Below are 21,614 nucleotides of genomic sequence, written 5' to 3'. Positions count from 1 at the left end.
ATAAAGGTATGTGGCCTGTTGCCTGGCGCAGAAGCAAAATGCAATGGATACCGATTTAGCATTTGAATTTGATGCATTGCTCGAGACGCAGGTCCAGCTGTGAAGGCTGGGCTGTGATTACATTCAGGTCGACCCATTCTTTGTATCACCGAACTTGACTCAAGTCTTGTAATTGTCACAGGGAAAGTGTAAATTCAATGCTTTTAACGGCTTTCATTATGCTGGACGCTTTTCCCATCCATGAAAGTGCAGATGACAGTGAAGTGCATGTTTGAACCAGCTACAATTCATCTAAATTGATACATCTATCATAGCTCAAGCAGGAGCCTGTTTCCCTTGAACTTGGCGAGGAAGTAAATATCCTGCTCCATTTCGGCGTCGGTAAAGTTCTCCTTGGTTGATACTTTTGCCTCGGGATACTTAAGGAAGAACTTGGCTGCGCCCAAGCGGAGCTCGATGCGAGCAAGATGCATACCGACACAAGCTGAAAGGAAAAGACAAGAATATTAGCAAAAGAGAGTCTCTTGAGGTAGCTCACGAGGCATTAGGGTCAGCTTACTCCGCACACCGCCGCCGAAGGCGAGGAAACCATCTTTCATGTCCTTGGTAGGATTCTCCCACCGACTCGGGATAAACTTGCGCGCATCGGTGAAGATCGCATCCATGCGATGGACGCTCCACGGTAACGTGCTGATAATTGAGCCGCCCGGCAGCCAGTAGCCGCCGAGGGAAGCGCCTCCAGGAGGCACGACTCGGGGTAGAGCGGCAGGCAGTGGAGCAGCTAGTCGAAGGGTCTCCTCAACGACACAGTGCAGGAAAGGCAGCTTCTTAAGGTCGTGGTCGGTAAAGTCCGGACCGAGTGCCTCGAATTCCTTCAGCAAGCGCTCTCGTACGTCAGGGTTCCGGCACATAGAATGGACGAGGTAAGTCAGCGTGTTAGCTGTTGTGTCCGATCCAGCGATGACTGCAGCAGGCTAGTATTAGCACCCAAAGGTCAAAGCGAAAGAGTCATCTGGAGAAAGTGTCCAAGGCAGGGCCTACTGTATTCCATTGCCTGGTCCCGAATTTGGTTCGGCGTTAGCGCTCCCTCATCTCCAGCTTTCCAGACCTTGGTGAAAAGTGTAGGCTTGACGTTGTCCGGGTCTTCGTCCAGCAGTCGCCTATACCGTGCAATCGATGCCTCAGCGTATGATCGCTCATTTTCAGATGCCTTCAGAGACTCCTGCAGGACCGGCAAGGGGAGGAAGTGCAGGTATTTCGCGAGAAACGGGAAGGTTGACCGCATGGCAAAGAAGACTCCACCCTCACGCTCCAGCTCGCGGATGTACTGGTTCTTCTTGCCAACCTCCAACATACGGAATGAGTCGCCTCCAAAAGACAGCTCTCCGATTATGTCTGTGGCCATGAAGAGGAACCACTTGAGCACATCGACAACGCCCTGTCGCTCCATTTCCTCCTGTATCCGCGAAAGTGCCAGAGTGACCTTGTTGTCTATCCAAGGCAGGAAGATTTGCAAGGACGACTCGGATAGTGGACCCTGCAACAGTCTCCTGTGGTTTCGGTGAAAGTTCGGATCCGTCGTGCTGAACATGCTCCTGAATCCGGGGAACTGGACAGTCTCGTACCACCAGTCCTTGAGGTATCCCTCTTTGACGCTGAATATCGTTCGAATAGCAGTGATGTCTCTGGTGTGCACCTCTTTTGGGCCGACGCGCACTGTTGCGCCATACTTTTCGTGTAGAGCATGGACGTACTCCACTTTTTTGCCTCTGAGCCATTGGTACTTGACAACCATGTTCGTATACTTGGTGTGCCATGGTCCCGGGACCTTAGAAATCGGGCTACAGTTGGCGGAAACGAGTTGCTATTTTAGTTGTCAATATTTTGGGCCTGCAATGCGGGGAGTCTACGGTCTCACATATAAGAAAAACAGACTCAGAACAACGCCGATTAGTTGGGTGCGGCCAAAGCCGTCAAAGCTAACGGAAGTCATGGCTTGTCGGTATGAGTTGGATGGTATTGATGATCGTGAATGATTACTCAAAGCCTTGGAGGGAAGATCTGCTCGACCTTTTTATTCTCCATGAAGACTGTGAAAAGCGCGAGTCCGTAGACTCGTCCGCGATCTCACCGACGGTGGTTTCGCACTCCGAGCGAGGTACAAGTGACTTCCGGTAATCCCGGCCGCCCAGGCCGTCTGCGAATACACTCTGCCAGCTTTGATCTTGTTAGTCCGGCGTCTGTGGGTCTCTGTGGAGATGGAGAGAATATTCACTTGCATGCAAATTGCCTGGAAAGAGAAGTCCTGTGATGTTAATGATTCGTGGTGGAAGTGCATGGTGTAATTCCGTAAGTCCGATACAGAGCTTCCATGTGGATCCGTCTAACATAAACCTATTTCTCATCTCCCTCAAACCTGATGGCAGCGGAATTCTTATCTACAATCGTGGAACCACCACTTCCATGATTGAATCAATTTATACGCGAATTTGGATGTCAAATGTAGCATTGTGTTCATCGAGGGAACAGCGTTGGGGTAGAGAATTCTCAAGAATACGAAAATGAAATCGGATTTGACATTCACAAAGATTGCTGTGAGAAACGTATTTAGCAAAGGCTCTTTCTCACTACTTACAGCATCCAGGTGTTGGACAGATATGTTGATACGCAGCAGTCGCGAGACGTCAGTTTGTGCGAGAAAATGGGCTTTGTGGCCGGACTGGAGCTGTCATCAAGCGCTGCGAGTCGGAAGGGAGGTTTCAATTGTAAATAAAAGGGATTTTATCAAACAGAGCAACCTTTGAGTAGCGGCCCTGAGTAGGCCCAATAGGTTGAATATGGGTAACCTAGACTACTTGACCGACCGCAGACAATTAGATAATACAGTATTCCTTTCGCCCCCAGCAGGGCTGCAAACCACAGAGGGCCGTCAAGTACGATGATCTAGTGTGCGAGGCAGCATCTAAGCGAGCGCCTAGGACCTCAGATGCATCATCACAAAACGTGCATTTGGTCGATGATACCTGCTTGCCAGACTTTATCAGTTTTGGCATAATCCACTGATCATCTCCTCTTCAGCCGGGACAGACCAAACCTCAAGAATTTTTTGAATGCATTCCTCAGGTCATAGAAGCCATAGATAGACTTCCAAGTTGCCCGTAATTCTTGAGTTCGGTTGCTTTACACCTGGTCGACATTTGGCCAGTTGATTAATAAAAAAAAAACTACACGTCATTGTCCTCCAGGTCACTTCCTCTGCCCCGTAATTTTATCCAGATTGAACGGTCTCTTCCCCTCCAGCACGGCATCTAGCTCCCCATCAAAATGGCTATGGTCATGCCACGCCTCCTCCCGATGTACAGGCTTCCAGCCCAGCTTCTTCTGAGCAACCGTGCCGACCGTGTTCCAATGACCTGCCCATCCGGTTGCCGCGATGTGCCTCCCGAGGGGCCCACCACCAAAAAAGGGCGCAACAGTGTCCAGGTCCACATCTTTGATCTCCTTGGCCTGGATGATGCCTTTCCTCACCGCGGCCTCGAGACAGTCTTGCGCAATATCCACCAGCTTCACTATCCCAACGCAAGGAAAGATAATCCCACCCCTGCCGCTCGGCACCCTCTTCCCACCCTCGACGATCTCCTCCGCCACGCGGACATACAGCCCCGCCAGGTCGTCCACGTGCACGAACCCCATCTGCGCCGTGCCGTCGCCTAGCCTGGGCCCGTACCCGTTCTCCAGTACGAACCGCATCATATTCGGCACCAACCTCTCCGCCGTGCTGAACAGGCCCCTCCCGCGCCCGAAGATGGCCGGGATTTGCAGGGCCGTGGCGCCAACCCCGAGCCTCTCGCCCGCGTCGAGCACCGCCAGCTCCGCCGTACGCTGAAAGTACGGCTCCCGCGCCTCCTTGTCCCTCTCGAGCTCGTACACACGCACGGCGTCGCTGTCGTCGAGCCAGAAGTCCTCGGCGTAGCAGTCGCCCGCCAAAGGGTTGTCCGAGATGTTGGAGCAGCCGCTCGTCTGGATGATCCACTGCGGTACCGTACTGCCCCCGTCGCTGGCAGCTTTGCGCTTTGCTAGCCCGTGAACAAGGGCCTCAGCGCTGGCGGGGTGGAACCCCGTGCCTGCATTAATAACCATGTCATGCTCGCTGGCGAGCTTAGTGATAAGATCCAAGTCCTCGAGGGCTGTCAGGGGGATAGTAGAGATCTGGTCCCCGTATACCGACTTCAACTTGTCGGCGCGGTCGGCACCGCGAACGAGAACGCTAATGGGCAGGCATCTAGCGAGGGCGGGGGATCGGGTGAGGTAGTAAAGGACGGTACCGCCTATATAGCCTGTTACACCGAGGACGAGTATTTTCGGCGGGGACGGAGATGCCATTGCGTGGGCGAGAGTCAAACCTAAGATAGTTCTGGGAATGGGTCTTGGTGGGCGCACTGTTGGTTGGTATTTTCTATGCGTATGATGGTTCAGGTTGAGTCTTTGCTTTACACAATGCTCAGACTTCTTCGTCGAGGATTACCATGGGGTCGGCGGAAGAGTGCGATTGTTCAGCAGGGTACTTGCCCCTATCTGCCAAGCTTCCAATGCACGCACAGGGAACATTGCAAGTTGGGATGTGACTTCGCATTTTAGGCCGTGGCAATACCCACGTATAACTGGGCACCGGGACCGGGAATAATCTCCTGAAGGTCTAGCTGCCAACCTGTCGCCGTCAGTCTATTGCCCGAAAGGGCTGTCAGCGTCGCCTGCGTCTGCAGCTAGCTTGCAGATAGAGTTGCGACGTCAAACACCAGAGACGATGACGTTACCATCAGAGAATGTGACTCTGTCGCTTTAGACGACATGGGAATGCGAGGTTGACGAAGCAATCCGAGTCTAAAGTATGATAGCTTTGGTCTTAAAGTACTTGCATATTGGATGGTAATGGAGCATACACCTTGCGAAGAAATACCAATGATTGCGCTGCATCATTTCTGCTTAGAAGTGGTCCAACCAATGATGTCCCTGACACGAAGATGCTCTTTTGAACCCGCCGTTGTTCACGGAGTTGAGTCAACTCATGCAACCCTGGGCCGAGTAGCCTTAATGATTGGTGCATTAGCGTTGTATTGTGGGATCCGCCTCTCAAGTCCGCTTGCGAAGACCCTCAACTCCGGCGCTAAGGTCATTACCAGGCGATCTCCGGAATATCAGCCTTCGCATGTTTACCACGACAGTGCGTTTTGGACTACAATTCATAAAAATATCCAGTGATGGTCAAATATTGCAGGAAGATCGACTTTTAATAGCCGACTGATCTATTTATTTATAACACTGTTTGTGTCTTTGTAAATGTTGCTCGGCCCCTTCCTTCCATCCCGCTGTTTACTTATACCTAGAAGCCAGACCTCTCCTTCATCACTTTACCACTGAAGCCTCGATCGACTTGAAAAAAACAAGAGCCTACAACACGTCGACCGCTCTCATTTCTTAAAAAAAAAAAAATCTCGATAAGGGGGATAAGGAGACAACAAACAGAAAAACAGGCTACAAACACGAGCACAAGCCATTACAGCCATGACATCAAGAATCAAGTCACAAGAAGCCCCAAGCAATGTCTCCGGCTCATTGTCCCCATCACCATCGCCAACAATCATGCCACAGCCACCTGCTGTCGAGGAGCCGTATTGCATTTTCGATACCCGTCAGAAGTATCTCATAGTTTTTATAGTCTCTATGGCTGCAACCTGTAGGTGTGCGCGAAACCCTGGAGGGAGTCCTTGGTTCCCACGGCTTGTGCATCATTCAAATACTGACTCTCTCGCGCTTTCGAATTTTATCTGACAGTTTCCGGCTTTGCCTCAAACATATACTTCCCAGCTCTGCCAACCATTGCCCAAGACCTCAATGTTTCGGTGGAACTCGTCAATCTGACCGTCACGTCGTATCTCATATTCCAGGGCATAGCCCCAAGCCTCTGGGGTCCCCTGTCCGATGTCAAGGGCCGGCGCACCGCATACTGCTGCACATTCGTCGTCTTCATCGGGGCATGTATTGGCCTAGCCGAGACGAAAAATTACGCGACGCTGCTGGTCCTGAGGTGTCTGCAGAGCACGGGCAGCGCGAGCACCATCGCAATAGGCTCGGGTGTGATTGGGGATGTCACCACCCGAGCTGAGCGTGGGGGCCTCATGGGCATTTTCCAGGCCGGTCTGCTTGTGCCTGTTGCCGTCGGCCCCATTATCGGTGGCGCCTTGGCAGGATCTCTTGGCTGGAGGTCCATATTCCTATTCTTGACTATCTACGGCGCAGTTTTCCTGGCTGCTTTGATCGTGCTCCTGCCCGAGACCTTGAGATCAATCGTTGGCAATAGAGGCGGCATGTCGCCAAATTTGTTGGTCAAATATCCCTTGACGGCATATCAAAAGCTCACCAAATTGCCATGGAACCCGGATGTGGTCGGCCCGCCTCCGCCCGCAAAGCAAATCGACTGGACCGGCCCATTTCACATACTCTTCAGCAAACTCGCAGCCCCGATCATCGTGTTCCTGGCTATTTACTACGCCGTCTGGCAGATGAGTATCACCGCGCTGTCCTCCCTCTTCACAGAGCGCTACGGCCTCGACGAGACTCAAGTCGGGCTGACCTTCATCGCCAACGGAATCGGTTCGATGATCGGTACCCTGATCACCGGCCGCATCCTCGACATGAACTACCGGCGTGTCAAGGCCAGCCATAAGTCCCGATCACATCAAGCCGATGCTGAGATGGGCGTAGGTCAAGGCCAGCCGCTAGACGCTTTTCCTCAAGAGGAGGCGCCCCTCGAGGCGGCACGCCTCCGCCTGGTCCCTGTGTTTGCCATTGTCCAGTGTGTGTCCATCCTCGGGTATGGCTGGTCCGTCCACTACGCACCGCGGGTCCACATCGCCGTCCCCATCATAACTACCTTCATCACCGGCTGGACCGCCGTCTCCACGCAGTCCATCGTCATGACATATCTCGTCGACATCTTCTCCGACCGGAGCGCCGCCGCTAGCGCTAGCCTCAACCTTGCCCGGTGTCTCTTTGCTGCTGGCGGCACGAGCTTTGTTATGCCCATGGTCAACGGCATCGGGGCCGGGTTGGCGTTCACAATCTGTGTTATTGTGCAGATGCTCGCGCTTTCCGGGGTCGCTCTTACGTGGAGATTTGGCGCGAGGTGGAGGCAGGAAAAAGAAGATCAGAGGATAAAGCTGCAGGGGACCAGTAAATGAGGTACAGTCGTCAACACAAAGCTTGTTGGTCGATGGAGTGATAGGCAGCCGAAAATGTAGATTTGTGCCGACCGTATTCACTGCATGATAATTGACTGCTTGATAATTCACTCGGTTACACCCAGGGCACGTCAAATTCTATCTTTTGTGAACAATCAAAATCTACACTTTGTAATTAATATATCCGTGTCCATATATAACCTTTTTTTTAATTTGTTTTCATAGCGATTTGATTACTATTTTCTTATGATATTACTATGAGTCAATTCTTTCAGTGTTTAAAAGTATGATGCCCTCAATAGCACAATGGTTAACAAATCTTTTATGTAACCCAAATTTACTGATTTGTTCAGATTCGACGAGGTATTTTCCCATGCGTCAGTGATGGCGTTGCCTTGCACTTCTGCAAGTAGATCTCATATTACCGTCTCCTTTGTCTTGAACGAGTTTCTTCGGCGTTTTCGCTTTATCTGGTCTCTGTGGATGTTTGATTTATCCAAGGCAGCCGCCTCCCACCCGATGGGGAAGATCTTCTTACACAGATAGCCCTCCGCATAGGGAGAATCGCAGCGGACGTGGTAAGTTCGAGCAAGGAAGGACTACAGCGTCCTGAAAAACTCTACGTTACTTATTGACTTCACGGTCTTCACTGCGAAAATGTGCATATTTCCCAGGTTGAGAACAGGTAGGGAAAATTGAGGAAATTGGATGCGGCACAAACGGACGGGTTGTTCTATTTACAATACTTCCTTTATCTGACTCAATTTAACCACGTCCGTCCTCCAGACCGTCTCGCAGCAAATTCTCACCTAGGCAGACTTCATTCGATAAAACCACCAGAAACATCATTGCTCTAAGGTTCAGATCCCATGAATTTAAACTCCCTCATCCAATCAACCACTGCCTTTTTACCCTTGACCAAAGCCTCACGCTCAAGACTCTTCCTGGCATCGCCACGGCAGAAGCACGCATGCTCCACGTGAGGAAAGTGTCGGAAGAGAAACGGCACGCCGAGTCTTGGAACAGTGCGGCATGTATAGTCCTTGAGCTCAACTGTGTAAGAAGGATCGTGTTCAGGAGCGAGAACCTGCACCGGGATGGCAATCTCATCGATATCGCGTTTCGTGAGAAGCGACGGGTGGCCAACGGAGATACAGTTGACCAATGGCGGCTGGTGCTCGCGGGCTCCAAGACGGAATGCGGCCCACCCGCCGTAACAGAATCCAACCGCGCCGACGAAGGCGTCTGTGAAGTGGAGATTTAGCTATCTGATGTAGATACGTCTCAAATGGAAAGGGGGAGCAATGATTCAAAGAGAGATATTGTTCGGGTTTTGCTTTCAGCATATGCAGGCACAGATTCACCCAGACACATACATCTGGAAGACATTCGTAAGCAACACACTGATAATAGAATTTTTAGGTCTTGGGGTTGGGGAGAAGGGCACTTACTTTTCTCTCAACTGCTTTGCGCAAGCGAAAATCTCAGGTTCTCGGATGTCTCGGCCGTTCTTGGCCAGGAATCCTTCCAAGTCGACTTCCTGCCAATTACCACTCAAAATGGGCTCGAAAGGCAGGACAGCCCCAGCAAAGAAATCTGGAACATAAACTGTCGCCCCAACTTCTTCAGCGTAGTGGTCAGCCAGCAGGCGGGTATTAGGGAAGGTCCACTAAGAAGAGGCCAAATTCAGTATCTTTAATTAACGATGCCGGTCTACAAGGTTGACAGCTCACACCAAAGAGATCATGGATCACCAAAATCGCAGCCGAGCTGTTATTGCCTGTTATATAGGCGTTGTGGTTTCCAAAAGTGTCGATGATCCCGCACTGCTTACCATCCCAAGAAAACCCCTCCAGGCAGCGGGAATCGGCGCACATTGTAAAATTGACCACGGCTTCGGAAAGACTGATTGGCTTCGAGTCACGTATTCAGCAAACATTGGCAAAATAATATAGCTCCTTTTCCGTCTCCAGATACCGGCAGGTAGAGGAAAGGCGGATGGGGAAAAATATCAAGAGTGTTTTGAAATCTCACAAGTCCGTACAAGAATGACGTTGCATATTCTCTGTATCGCCTGGACCAGCTACAAATGAGCGGGGAATGTGTCTAAATGCGAGGTACTTATTGCGAGGGGGCAGGGGCTGCACCAGCCCCAGATCGGCCAGCGGTGAAGCCACCAACAGTCGGAAGGCGCCACATTGTGATAAGTGATAGTGGATGTGGTAAGCTGAGAGAACTGGGGAGGAGGTTGGACGGGTAATTTGAACCAACATCAAAATCCGGCAGCTTCATCTTTGGAGATAGTATTATCAATATGAAATCATCGATCCGAGGAAAACTCGTTTCCAAAGTGCCACGTCGGGCTAATGGTGCACGAGAGATCCTTTTGATGTCTCAACCTCTCTGACGTGAGGTATAGCGGTAAGCGGGGAATGTGCATGCAGTCCCATTCAATTTGTCCTTTGGGTGCGGCTATGACACCAACAGGCCTGGCATCCATCAGACCCCAGATGTTGGTCGATTCTCAATGCAGGGTATTGGCGATCTACTGTACTTGGCCCTTTGCATTCAAGTGGCACAAGCCAAGAGAACAAACATCCGCACTGCAAAGCACGTTCCTGCACGTTGGAAGGAGAGACTGGTGTATCTGACCACTTGCAGGTGAGCTCCCAGGGCGCGTGGGTGCTTGACGTTATATATTTATTTATTATAATAATATCTTGATTTAAAGGAACTAGGGCATGAGAAAAGCTGGTATCTCTTACTATTTAATTTAGTATGTTGAAATATAGGAACTACATTAGAAACATGTGGTTTGTAACTATGGATCAAGTGGAGAGTTACAAAAACTATTGCATATAAGCAGAGTCTTTCTCAGCAAAATGCGCCAACAAGAAAGCATCCAATTCTAATCATGTTGTCCTTTTTGTAGACTAGAACCAAGTCATCCTAGCAATTGACTGATAAGAGAAGTGGAGATTCAGTGACAGATTTAAGCCGAGATAAGACCTGGGCAAATGCCGGCCTCTTCCATCTTTTCGTCCAAGAAGTCTGCATTCGCATATCATCGTTATCAAGGCAATTTCATGCCAGATGGACAGATCCTGCGCGACGAAGTGCACAAAAGTTTCTCTCCGAAGCACAGCAACTCTATGTCAGCTCCCGGCGCCGAAGACGGGGGCGGTCCAAATGCCCCACTCACCGCCGAGCCGGCCGGCGGTCGGGTATGGCAAGCCTGCCTCGCGTGCCGGCGAAAGAAGGTGCGACGTAAAGATGAGCATTCAGAACTATTCCCAGGCGCTAAAGTGCATGATAGATCAAGTGCGATGGTAAACAACCTTGTCACAACTGCAACTCCCGAGACAAGACTTGCGAGTTTCCTGGAACCAAAGACAATGCATCAGCAAGCCGATAGTAAGTGACATCAGACAGCTTCACAACAGCAACATGACCCGTAATTATTCACTGGCGACTTGCTAGTTATACCACGTCTTTCGAGGCGCGCTGCCAGCACATGGACTCTCTATGTGAAAGACTAGAGACTCTTATAAGCCACTTGTCGCGATCCCTGGAGGCCATGCATCGGCCACCCGGGACCGGTCCCGTCGCAAGCCAAAGTGAGGACCTGATGATAGCTGCTCAAGCACTGCCCAATCTTCAAGAGTCGGTAGCAGGGCTTCGAACCATCCCTAATGTGCATGACACCGGGACAATTTTGGACGGCAACATGGATCCAACCCGACCGGCGGCTCCGCTGCGCGTCCGCCAATCCTATGTCAACGACGAGTTGCAAGACTCGTCTGCCAGCGAAGATTCCGACACGAACGATGATGATCGTCAAGATGGAAATGCGGAGGAACGGGACGATGAGCACGTCGGCCAGGCTGGTGCCTTGGTTCGCGATTCGTATGGCCGTCCTAGGTAAGTCCCCAAATGGCATACTCGTGCGCAAAATCTCACGTTTAGGTCAGGTTCATTGGCGGAGCCACTCACAACTTACTGATTGAGGCTGCAAAGAGTCTGCTGCCTGCTGACTCCACAACAACTCCTTCATCCACGGGGGCGAGCCAAAGTGCACTGAGCACCGAGGATCTCGAGCTTCCCCTTTTTGTCCGCGGGAAAGTGTGGCCTGAACTGCCCTTCATACCAAAACCAGAAGATCTTCCGCGGCCTCCGCAATATATTTCAGATCTCCTTATTGGTCTCTACTTTGACAAACTTCACTACACCTTCCCTGTTCTCTTCAGACCTCACTTCATGAGGCGGTACCAAAAGTTACTGAAGGCTGGCCGCGATTGCTCTTCCCCCAAGCATCGCCGTTTCTTGATGGTTTTCTTCGCCGTCTGTGCGTGCTCGTCCAGCCTCCTCCCGTCTAACTCTGGGAGTGAGCTACCCGGGATTGACTACTATCAGAAAGCGCTTCTCATGTTCTACGCATCTACTGGCGAAGCGTCACTTGAGAGGGTTCAGTGCTTGGCATTGCTATCAATGTGTTCCGCGGGATGGAATACTTTGTCCCAGAGTTGGAGCTTGGCGGGTCAGGCAGTGAGAGCTGCCCAGGATATGGGATTGCACCTAAGTAGCCGATCGGTGCGTTCTCTTTACTCGTACATTCTGTCAAGTCACTGACGACGGGAAGATGTTGTCTCTGGCGCCAGAAGTCTCGGAAAATAGACATGCTGAACTTGTTCGACTTGAAGTCTCTCGTCGTATCTGGTGGTGTGTATACACTCTTGACAGGTAGGTAGGTCTGTGGATGATTGATCACATGTATTGCCCGAGCTGATAGTTGACAACAAGGATTACATCAATCTGTCTCGGTCGCCCGATGGCTGTACAAGATGATGACTGTGACTGCGAGTTGCCTCTCGACAAGAAAGATGAAGACTTTGAACCGCAAAACATGAAATCAAAACTACATCACCCACCCAAGGCTACCACCCCATCCGATGGGCCATGTATTATGAGCGGGTTTCTGGCACTTGCCCGCCTCTCCCGACTGGCTGGCAAGATCCAACACCTTAACTCACCCTTAACCCTACGCAAACTTACATCTGCGGACTCTGACAAGACGCAAAGATTTCTTTCTCGTGTTGATACCTACGACCAGGCCCTGCGAAACTGGCTGGCAAGCCTCCCACCGCACATTCAGTTCTCGGCTAACAGCATGGAGAAGAGTCCGGGAGGCGACCCTGCCTTGGTCATGTGTGTCATTACCTTCATCCTGCATGCTGGATCTCTTCTGAACCTTTACCGGTATGGTTGTCTCAGAACCCCCTGCATGACACATGACAGTTTACTTACTGAAGAACCAAGTTGCTTCTTGAACTACCCTAAACAAGCGGCTCTGGAGGAGGAGGTAGACATATCAGGTGCCATTGCCCAATGCGTGAGTGCGGCACAAATGTGTATCCACGCAGCGGAAATTGTACGAGACTTGGTGCCGACTTCACATTATCTGGCCCTCTCGATTCACTACATGACGCTTTCCGGTATTGTGCTGTAAGCTATTACATCTTGGGGTCCCTGACTGCATTGAGTCTGATCGCTGATTTATAACATGAGAACAGCCTACGAGTTCCTCCAAGTCACCGCAATTCAGAGGTTCTAGATGATGTGGGAAAATGCGTCGCATTTCTGAAGGATGTGGAAGTTCGATGGTCTGGCGCCAAGCGAAGCCGGGCTATCATCGAGCAACTGTTGCAGCACCAACGAAGGAAATTGGCACTCGAACGCAATGCTGCCCAAAGCCAATCCAGCGTTTCACCAGCTTTAGCAAAGGGAAACATTAACAAAAGGACATTGGATGACTTTGAGGCCACAAACACTCCCCGAGCTGGAGAGAACTTTCTGTGGGGCGGAATACCTGGCTCCGAGTTATTTCCATTTGATCCTTTGGATCCACTTCTATTCACCCAGTTTTAGACAAAAGGATGGTCTATTGAGATCAAGCCACGGCTAATTGTACGCGGCGGCGGTCTTGGGGTCATCCGTTGTATCTGAATCATTCTCGTTATCATTTACCTCGTTTGTCTTTGTCGAAGTCAGGCTCTTCAGCTTTTCCATCTCGACAACCATCCACGCGGTAATGGCAACGATGTCGGCTCCGCAGTTGACAAAGTGAAACCCTTGCTTGTACTTTGCTGCCGCAACATGAGCATTGAGTGCGAAATGCCCGACGTACTTGCCCGCATCAAGTCCAACCTTCAGAACATGGGCAATGGCCTCCTGAACCTCGGGAATGGAAGCATGGTCGAACGCCACCTGGCCCATTGAGGCCGCGAGATCGTTAGGGCCGATGAACAACATGTCAACGCCATCAACAGCAGCAATTTCCTCCACATTATCCACGGCCTTTTGACTCTCGATTTGCACACACACCATAATGTTGTCGTTTGCGCTGAGCAAATACTCGCGGGCAGTCTGGTTGAACGCAGACTGTGCGAACATGGCTCCGGCTCCACGGAGACCCTGGGGCCATCGGGCGGAGCGGTACTTGCATGCCCGAACGACCGCCTCGGCTTGTTCCTGAAAGATTTTATAGCCAAGAATGACATGACGGAAAACAAGATGCTTTACTTACCCTTGTCTCGCACATCGGTACCATTATGGCATGGGCACCACAATCCAGTGCCCTCTTCATCATCCAGTGTTCCGATGCAGGTATTCTCACGATTGGTGAAACCCCTGATGTCGAGATGGCACCGACCTGGAGATACATCTCTCTATCGTCAATGCTCCCGTGCTCCGTATCGATCAGGATCCACTGTTCAGAGCACGTCAGATTGTGTCAAGCATCCGACCCAGAGCTCTGGGTCTAACAGATTTTCTGCGACTTACATCTCCCCCCAGAGGCGCCACCGTCCTTGCTAGCGAGTAGCCGGGGAACTCAAGCCATTGACCGACGCTCGGGCCTTCACCTCTCTTGGCCCTCTCCAACGATTCGCGCAACCGCGTCTTGCCTGTCGCATTAACAACAGGTGACTTGATTTGATTCGTCATGTTCCTGAATGTGATGTTGAAAGGGCTTTCCAAATGACGACAAGCAATTTTCTTTCTCCTGGTGGCGATTTGATGCGGCTACGTTTCCGTCTTGTGATGGTCTTCTTGCAATGACAGACAACAACTTGAAGTTGCATACTTGGAGTAAGCTGCTGTCAAGAGGGGTGGCTCCGGCCGGGTCCCGGGCCGCAGGTGACTTTGAACTTGTGAACAATTGGCTAATTGATGGCATGATTTGCAGGATGCGACGATCAGTTTCTTGTGTTCGAATCAATGCTAAGTAATAAGCCAGTTATTATCGCACGCAAATCAGCTTATCCGGCATGATCGGGGGAGGTCCGGCCGATGCGTCAACGCGTCGGCCAGCGGACACTACATGCAGATCCCCGGTGCGCGCTGATAAGGATGGAGGAAGATGCGGTGACCCCAGCTCTCATGGCTGTTGGATATAAGGCGCTGGGGAACAACTGCTTCTCTGTGGGGTAACTATTTCCGGCAGTGTACAAAGTCGAATTACAAATAGTAGCTCACCGTCCGCCTTTGGCGACAAAGCTCTTCAGGATATCGTGGCGTTTCCCTCATTCCGAACCATTAATAACGCCAACTTGAAGATGGCTTCCGAGAACGTAATCAAGAAGACCGATGGGTTGGATGTTAACGACGAGCCCAACGACATCATCGAGGGCATCATCGAAGATGCGACTGAATATTCCGACTCCTATTTCAGGAAACTGCGTGTCAAGATCGACTTGTTTCTGCTTCCGTTGATGTGGGTGTGCTACGGAACTCAGCAGGCCGATAAGACATCTCTCAGTGTCCAGGCCGTATTTGGCTTCCGCGAAGACACCGGATTGGTTGGCGAGCAGTTCAACTGGTTGAGCACCATCTTCTACCTTTCTTACTTGGTATGCGAGTTTCCCGGCAACTGGTTGATTCAAAAGAGTCATACTGGAAAGTTTCTTTCGGTTGTAATGGTACTATGGGGTGTCGTGGTTCTCTGCATCGCATTCGCAAAGAATTTCGCACACCTCATGGTCCTTCGCACCCTCCAAGGAGCTTTGGAATGCACGATTTCACCAACCTTTATGCTGATCACGGGGGCTTGGTACACCTCGCAAGAGCACACATTGAGGTCTCTGATCTGGGGAACATCAAACGCCGGCATGAACATCATCACCGGTCTCTGCATGTACGGGATCGGATTACATGCACAGAAAGAGCCCAATGGGCTTGCAGCAGTATGTTGGGTGTTTGCGGAAGCTCAAGCAAGTAAGCTAATCTCTCGCACAGTGGAAAGCCATCTCCTTCTTTCTTGGCAGCCTGACCATTGCATGTGGAGTCCTTGTCTGGTTCATCCTTGGCACACCTCGTGAGGTTCGATGGCTCAACGAAGATGAGAAGAAGGCGGCTATTGCTCGCGTGCTCGCCAATCAAACCGGTTCCGACAGGAATAAGCGGTCAGAGTTTAAGTGGGAGCAAGTTTGGAGCACTTTCAAGGGTTGGTCTTAGTTTTGTTGGAGCCTTGGGACATCATGAAGGACGTGGAGACTGACAAAGGCATTGCTGACAGATCCGCAAACGTATTTCTTCTTCTTCGTTACCATCATTAATGCACTGCCCAACGGAGCGAATACTACATTTTCCAAGTTGATCTGGAAGTCGTTCGGCTTCACACCGTTGGAAACACTCCTCAAGGGGTCTACTCCATACTATTGCGTTAGCATCTGCTGGTTCTTGGTCGTCGGATACGTTACGCTGAAGAAGCCCAACCTCAGATGTGCGTCTCTAGTGTTCTCCTTCCGAGATTCGTTCCTAACAGACCACAGTCATGATGATGATGTTCTCCCTCATGCCCGCCTTCAGTGGCATGATGGCTTTGGCTCTTCTTCCAACCGACTCTATGAAGTGGACTAGGTGGGGCATGTACATCTTGCAGGTCTTTGGATCGTTGCCTGGGCTCAGTAGGTAGCGACCTGCTCTCGAATCTGACCATGACTGACTGTTGCAGTGATCTGGACCTTCCTGCCGTCCAACGTCGCTGGAAGAACGAAGAAGACCGTCACCTCAACAGTCTTGTTCGTCGCTTACTGTGTTGGAAACGCCGTGGGAGCTCAAATGTTCGTGGCCTCAGACGCGCCAAAGTACATTCGCGGGCTTACTGCTTGTGCGGTTCTCTATTGCATTGAGTTCTGCAGCATGGCGGCATGGCGGTTCTACTGTAAGCTAAGATCGAGCGCACTTTGGGCGGCGATGTGTGTGTGCTAACCATGAACTCAGACATCTGGGAGAACAAAAGACGAGCGAAGATGATCCGCGACCAAGGAATCTCTGACGAAGAGAGTGAGCGACTCGGGAAGTTAAACGCTGAAGCTGATATAACCGACCGGGAGAACATACATTTCAAATATAAGTACTAGGAAATGTTGTGATAGCATTGAAAGCATTGTATGCAGAGTATTCGATTCATTGTCTAGCATTCGATAGGTGCTGATAGGCATAGAGCGGTGGATTTTCGAGGGGCACTGAAGGACCCGGTGACCATTCAGAAGGTGTGCCATCAGACTCGGACCAGGTTCTGTGGATAGCCCTTCCAACCCAGAAATTCGAATGCCATTGTTTTCTGGGAGCTTTAAAAGATTGTTAAGAGGAGTGAGGTACCGCGAATACTTCGATATCAATATATGACACAGAACCATACGGTCTACACTGGGTCCCCAAGGCTCCGATGTAGGACATCTGACAGGCTCCTCTTCATTGAACGCATAATTCCTTTCAAGATATGGCAGTGCCCATCAGTACGTTGAACACTGACAGTTGGAGTGACAGCTAGCACTGATCGTTTCAAATTTCATCAAATAGACGCATTTTGATTCAAATATTGTTCGAGCCCAATAGTCCGTTCATCTGTCCGCGAGTTCACCGCCAATACCTCGCTACAACCTTCGACAGACGCTCAACCCCAATATCGATCTGCTCTTTCTGCACAATGAACACCATTGTTAGCAAGCGGCGTCAAGAACAACCCTGGACTGAGTTAAGGGAATTCCAGGCCATGGCTTACCGTCGGCGTTGCAAACGAGAAGCGAAAGTGCGCCGTTCGTGGGTTGGCACCACGTGCCTTGGTTGTCATCTTGTCCGGCCCCTGCCAGGCATGATAGTAGGATCCCGGGGTGAGCAGTACGAGCTCATTAGCCCACACCTTCCACAACTCGTCTGCGAAGTCCTGCTCGGGATCTTTGCTGGTACCTGACTTTTCCATCTCATTGAATTCGTCAATACCGTCAAAGTAGAACTTGCACCACACAAACATGCCAGCGCCAGGGTCCATGAAGCTGAACACTGGTCGCAACTCTCCACCCTCCTGAGCTCGGACGCATGCAACAAGACCCTGCGCTTGAGGCACCGGTGACTTGGCAGCAGGGAGAACGACAAAGCGTGCATGGAAGGCGTCAAGCAACCAGTCTCTCCTTTCACGATACTGGAACTGCAGGCTTTGGAGCCAGATAAGGTAACCATCAATACCCCAGCGTCGAAGCAGGCTGAGGACAAAGGCTTGACTTAGACCCGCTGGGTCTTGTGTCTCGACCTCTGTCGCGCGGAGAAGACGTTCACTGAAGACAGGGTTGGCCACAAAGTAGCCCATGCGAAGTCCGGGGAAAAGAGTCTTTGAGAAGGATTCGAGGCGTATCACGCGACCCTGAACATCGATTGACAGAAATGTCGGAACCAAATTATCAAGAAACTCCTTCGTCTGCTTTGGTTGGAATACAGATTCTTTGGCGGTAAGGTATCCGGGAAATTGCAAGAAATAGTACGGGTCGTCCTCGACGATGATGATGTCTTCACGGAATAAGTATCTGCGAAATATCACGGGGGGTTACTTCTTACCGAACTCAACACATGTGTCGTAGATCTCTGTCCGCCTCTGTGCGGAGATGGTGATGCCGGTCGGGTTCGATCCCACAGATACCAGATATAGTCTTCTCTCAGTCAGATCACAAAGCCAAGTACACAGAGCTAGCTTTGAGAGAACTTACACTCTGGGCCTAGGACCCCCTCTCTTCTCCTCGTCCCAATTTTGAAGAGTACATCTGAGATTTTGTGCCAGGAGACCATCGGCATCGGCCGGGATGGGTACGGCTTTGATCCCAAGAGGAATCCAAAGAGCCTGAGCCGAGGGATACGTAAATTCCTCGACAAGAACAAAGTCATTTTCTTCACAGAGAAGACCGACGATCTTTGCCCATGCATTTGTGTTCCCCGGATGGAGCAAACATTCATAGTCGCATGGAGGCGCATGGACTCTCTCAGTCAACTCTTTCGCCAGTTCAACCAGCTGAGGATTGCCGGCTCCGGAACCTGTCACACATTCAGCCTTTTGTTGACACTAGTATATTGGGCCTGGGAACTGCTTCCCATACCATACTGCAAAAATTGAGACAACTCTAGATCGCCAGGTGATGCACCCCGGCCAAGCGCGAGGTTCAGTATATCCGGGTTCTCGGCCCCCACCTTCCGGTCTCCGGCGAGGGACGCCTCGGGAGTCAAACAACTGAACTTGGCCTCTTCAAGCGGGAAAAGAGATGGATGCGGAAGTCCTACGGGCTAGTTAAGTATTGGGATTTAAATACACCTAACACCGGTGTGAAATACCTCCAGCGAAACTGATCATGCCATCACGGCCCATGTACTTGATGATGTCTTTCAATGGCGAGGCATGGCGAGCTTTGCTCTTAGCATTGATGTGGTGGGATAGGTCCACGTTGGTTGAACCGCGACCGATATCGCCCATGTTGCCCGTTGAAGAGAGAGTTGCGTGCCTGAGCTTTGGTGCGAAAGACTGTTGGAAGAAGTCATTACTCGACGTCAGAGTCTATGAAACTAAGTTGGACTGGCACTGCACTCAGGATCCATGGCCTCTTATCTGAATCTCTCGCCATTTCTCTTTACGGAAGTCATTGCAATGTGTGTGGTCAACACCCCCAAAAGGGGCTTAGACGAGCAATCTTCGGCCGGAGATCCGAGCCGAAGCAAATTGAATGTCTCGTCAGAATGCCCCGCGGGACGGCTCTCGGACCGTCGAAGACCAGATTTGTGGCCAATAACGTGCAACGCAGCTCTTCCATAACTAAACTGGGAGCGCTGGCAAGAAGCTTTTGGAAGGCTTTAAGACTCAGGCAGATAATCTTTCGACTAAGATGGGCAACAACATTTCGTACCAGCAAACGCCGGTTGAGCTTAGCATAGGCGACAAGGGCAGGATTCGCGGCCTTCAATTCGACGACAAGTCCCGCCGATTCACGGGCGTCCCCTATGCGCTTCCTCCGACCGGCGAGCACAGATGGCGCAAGCCTCGACCACTGCCGGCCTCATATTCATATAGTGATGGTAGTGGAGGTGCCTACGATGCGACGAAGTTCAAAAGTATTTGTCCTCAGAAGGCTTTCCACGTCGGAAAAGCCGATGGCCAGGGTGCTACACACAGCGAAGACTGCCTCTTTGTTAATATCTGGACTCCGGTGCGCAAGGATGGCGAAGAGAAGGAAAAGGAGAAGAAGTGGCCGGTGAAGCTTTGGATCCACGGCGGCTGGTTTCAGATGGGAGATCCGTCTCAGGAGCCTGGCATGGATGCGACGGAGCTCATCACCACGGGCGGACTCAATGCAATCGTCGTGGCCATCGGATACCGGCTGAACGTCTTTGGCTTCCTTGCTGGCGAGGACCTCCTCCGCGAAAGCGACGGCGAGGCCGGCGGAAACTTTGGTCTGTGGGATCAGCGGGTTGCGGCCGAGTGGGTTCGGGATAACATTTCGTACTTTGGTGGTGACCCTGAGAATATCACCCTCGCTGGTCGCAGCGCTGGTGCGTACAGTGCCGAAGCACAGATGTTGTACGATTTCCGTAAACCTCGGGACACATCCTCCCTTTATCGTCGAATCTTCATGGTTTCCAACGCGATCCCCGCGCAGCCCAAGTCCTTGGCAGATGTTCGGGGCCAATTCGACGAGCTCTGCGAATATTTCCAGATTCAAACAAGCCTACCAGGTCCGGAGAAGCTCTCGGCCTTGCGCGGGGTTAGCTCAGATGATCTCGTCAAGGCAATTCCTCATTTGAAGAACCACACTTTCCGGCCCGTTACGGACGACATCTTTGTGCATTCAGGAATGATTGAATATCTGCAAAGCAAGGACTTCGCCGACGAGTTCAAGATCAGAGGATACAAGATTTTGATTGGTGAAGTGCGCAACGAGGAAACGTTATACTCGTCGTACAATGCCCCGACTGAGCCAGTCGTGGACGCCCTTAAACTGCAGGTTTCGAATTACTATGCCCCCCAAGTAACCGACCGAGTCATCCAAGAGTACAAGTTGCCGGAGTCGGACAAGTTAGAAGATTGGCAAAGGACCTTCGGTGAGACATTGTATGCCTGACGCCAGGCTATAGAACAATCGCTGATATTCATGATCCCAGGAAACATTGTGTCCGACGGCCAAGTGCGCGCGCCGTCTCGAGCTTTGGTCAAAGCATTAGTTGGCAATGGCGTCGAACTGCAAGACGTATGGAGATATCACATTGCATATCGTTTGTCTTTCATCGATCAAGACGTGGCCCCGGCCTCTTTCGGTGTTGCGCATGCGATGGACAGGCCTATTTGGAAGTAAGAGCTGCTCCCAACGGGCAAGAAAATTCGAGTCTCGCGAAGACAAGGGATCTTACTGACTTTGGCCTCACCACATAGCTTTGCGATCTGCCACGGACCAACGCCCGCTGAGAGACAGCTGATGGAGGATTGGATCCAGATGTTGACTGCTTTTGTGCACGATGACAATAGGTACAGATTTGGCACGACTTCAATTGATCAAATGAAGGTTATGACTCCAGAGGGAAAGATTGAGATTCGGTCAGACGAAAGATGGGAGGAGCTGGTGAAGCTGGGAAGCATCTTTGCGGGTAATTAGATTTCCCATGGTTAATTTCACGCAATGTCTTCCGAGCCCTCGAACTTCTTCCACTAACGCCACTGCTCTACCGCTATGGCACCGTTGAGCTCCCCGAGAACAAACTGTACGAGAATAATACGGTACGCTGGTTTTTGAGGGGTAGGGTTATCAATTTGGGGAAGCAGATGCGTGGGTTTGTTGATGTCGCTCGGCTTCCTCCACAGCAACGGCACGCCCAGAAAGCCCAGTAATTACAGGTTTGACTATAGAAGAGCGGATAGGATCCTATATTTTCCTGTATCTGTGGCCGTATGCGCTTCGACTTGACGAAAGGTGGTGCATAACTAAGATTCAAGCTGTCTAATTCGGCTTCGTAGGCCCTTTTGAACGGTCTGACTGCACTTTGGCAAAACGCTGATCACTGTCACTCGTC

At 51.1% G+C, this 21,614-nt stretch overlaps 9 protein-coding genes across 9 annotated transcripts; 5 read left to right on the top strand and 4 right to left on the bottom strand.

The window, feature by feature from the left end:
- Positions 1 to 308: 308 nt before the first annotated feature.
- J7T55_000314 (cytochrome P450) lies at positions 309 to 2,338 on the bottom strand (the record flags this gene model as incomplete). Its single annotated transcript, XM_053132420.1, has 4 exons — positions 309 to 484; positions 560 to 964; positions 1,042 to 1,864; positions 2,132 to 2,338. The coding sequence occupies 4 exons, from the start codon at positions 2,336 to 2,338 to the stop codon at positions 309 to 311; spliced, it is 1,611 nt and encodes a 536-aa protein (XP_052989552.1).
- A 908-nt stretch (positions 2,339 to 3,246) lies between these two features.
- J7T55_000313 (uncharacterized protein) lies at positions 3,247 to 4,383 on the bottom strand (the record flags this gene model as incomplete). The annotated part of the gene is made up of 1 exon (XM_053132418.1): positions 3,247 to 4,383. One exon carries the CDS (start codon positions 4,381 to 4,383, stop codon positions 3,247 to 3,249), a length of 1,137 nt encoding a protein of 378 aa, XP_052989551.1.
- Positions 4,384 to 5,562: 1,179 nt separating this feature from the next.
- On the top strand, positions 5,563 to 7,238 carry J7T55_000312 (Quinidine resistance protein 1; the record flags this gene model as incomplete). Its single annotated transcript, XM_053132417.1, has 2 exons — positions 5,563 to 5,689; positions 5,833 to 7,238. The coding sequence occupies 2 exons, from the start codon at positions 5,563 to 5,565 to the stop codon at positions 7,236 to 7,238; spliced, it is 1,533 nt and encodes a 510-aa protein (XP_052989550.1).
- A 970-nt stretch (positions 7,239 to 8,208) lies between these two features.
- On the top strand, positions 8,209 to 8,502 carry J7T55_000311 (uncharacterized protein; the record flags this gene model as incomplete). Its single annotated transcript, XM_053132416.1, has 1 exon — positions 8,209 to 8,502. The coding sequence occupies one exon, from the start codon at positions 8,209 to 8,211 to the stop codon at positions 8,500 to 8,502; it is 294 nt and encodes a 97-aa protein (XP_052989549.1).
- Positions 8,503 to 10,255: 1,753 nt separating this feature from the next.
- Positions 10,256 to 13,163, top strand: J7T55_000310 (transcriptional regulatory protein STB4; the record flags this gene model as incomplete). Its single annotated transcript, XM_053132415.1, has 7 exons — positions 10,256 to 10,498; positions 10,555 to 10,652; positions 10,719 to 11,133; positions 11,205 to 11,503; positions 12,039 to 12,494; positions 12,555 to 12,740; positions 12,809 to 13,163. 7 exons carry the CDS (start codon positions 10,256 to 10,258, stop codon positions 13,161 to 13,163), a joined length of 2,052 nt encoding a protein of 683 aa, XP_052989548.1.
- Positions 13,164 to 13,196: 33 nt separating this feature from the next.
- J7T55_000309 (2-keto-3-deoxy-L-rhamnonate aldolase) lies at positions 13,197 to 14,240 on the bottom strand (the record flags this gene model as incomplete). Its single annotated transcript, XM_053132414.1, has 3 exons — positions 13,197 to 13,766; positions 13,822 to 14,004; positions 14,079 to 14,240. 3 exons carry the CDS (start codon positions 14,238 to 14,240, stop codon positions 13,197 to 13,199), a joined length of 915 nt encoding a protein of 304 aa, XP_052989547.1.
- Positions 14,241 to 14,645: 405 nt separating this feature from the next.
- Positions 14,646 to 16,971, top strand: J7T55_000308 (transporter; the record flags this gene model as incomplete). The annotated part of the gene is made up of 8 exons (XM_053132413.1): positions 14,646 to 14,717; positions 14,801 to 15,478; positions 15,531 to 15,738; positions 15,811 to 16,017; positions 16,067 to 16,201; positions 16,249 to 16,458; positions 16,518 to 16,580; positions 16,931 to 16,971. 8 exons carry the CDS (start codon positions 14,646 to 14,648, stop codon positions 16,969 to 16,971), a joined length of 1,614 nt encoding a protein of 537 aa, XP_052989546.1.
- Positions 16,972 to 17,156: 185 nt separating this feature from the next.
- Positions 17,157 to 19,032, bottom strand: J7T55_000307 (aromatic hypothetical protein aminotransferase; the record flags this gene model as incomplete). The annotated part of the gene is made up of 6 exons (XM_053132412.1): positions 17,157 to 17,219; positions 17,302 to 18,080; positions 18,129 to 18,220; positions 18,278 to 18,599; positions 18,662 to 18,805; positions 18,894 to 19,032. The coding sequence occupies 6 exons, from the start codon at positions 19,030 to 19,032 to the stop codon at positions 17,157 to 17,159; spliced, it is 1,539 nt and encodes a 512-aa protein (XP_052989545.1).
- Positions 19,033 to 19,438: 406 nt separating this feature from the next.
- Positions 19,439 to 21,199, top strand: J7T55_000306 (uncharacterized protein; the record flags this gene model as incomplete). The annotated part of the gene is made up of 3 exons (XM_053132411.1): positions 19,439 to 20,651; positions 20,712 to 20,898; positions 20,980 to 21,199. The coding sequence occupies 3 exons, from the start codon at positions 19,439 to 19,441 to the stop codon at positions 21,197 to 21,199; spliced, it is 1,620 nt and encodes a 539-aa protein (XP_052989544.1).
- Positions 21,200 to 21,614: the final 415 nt, after the last annotated feature.

Source organism: Diaporthe amygdali, assembly GCF_026229845.1.
Source record: "Diaporthe amygdali strain CAA958 chromosome Unknown NODE_31_length_594919_cov_65_084759, whole genome shotgun sequence".
In the NCBI taxonomy this organism is placed as follows: Eukaryota; Fungi; Ascomycota; class Sordariomycetes; order Diaporthales; family Diaporthaceae; genus Diaporthe; species Diaporthe amygdali.
Note: the sequence above shows the minus strand (reverse complement) of the source record. Positions and strands in the feature narration are given on the sequence as shown.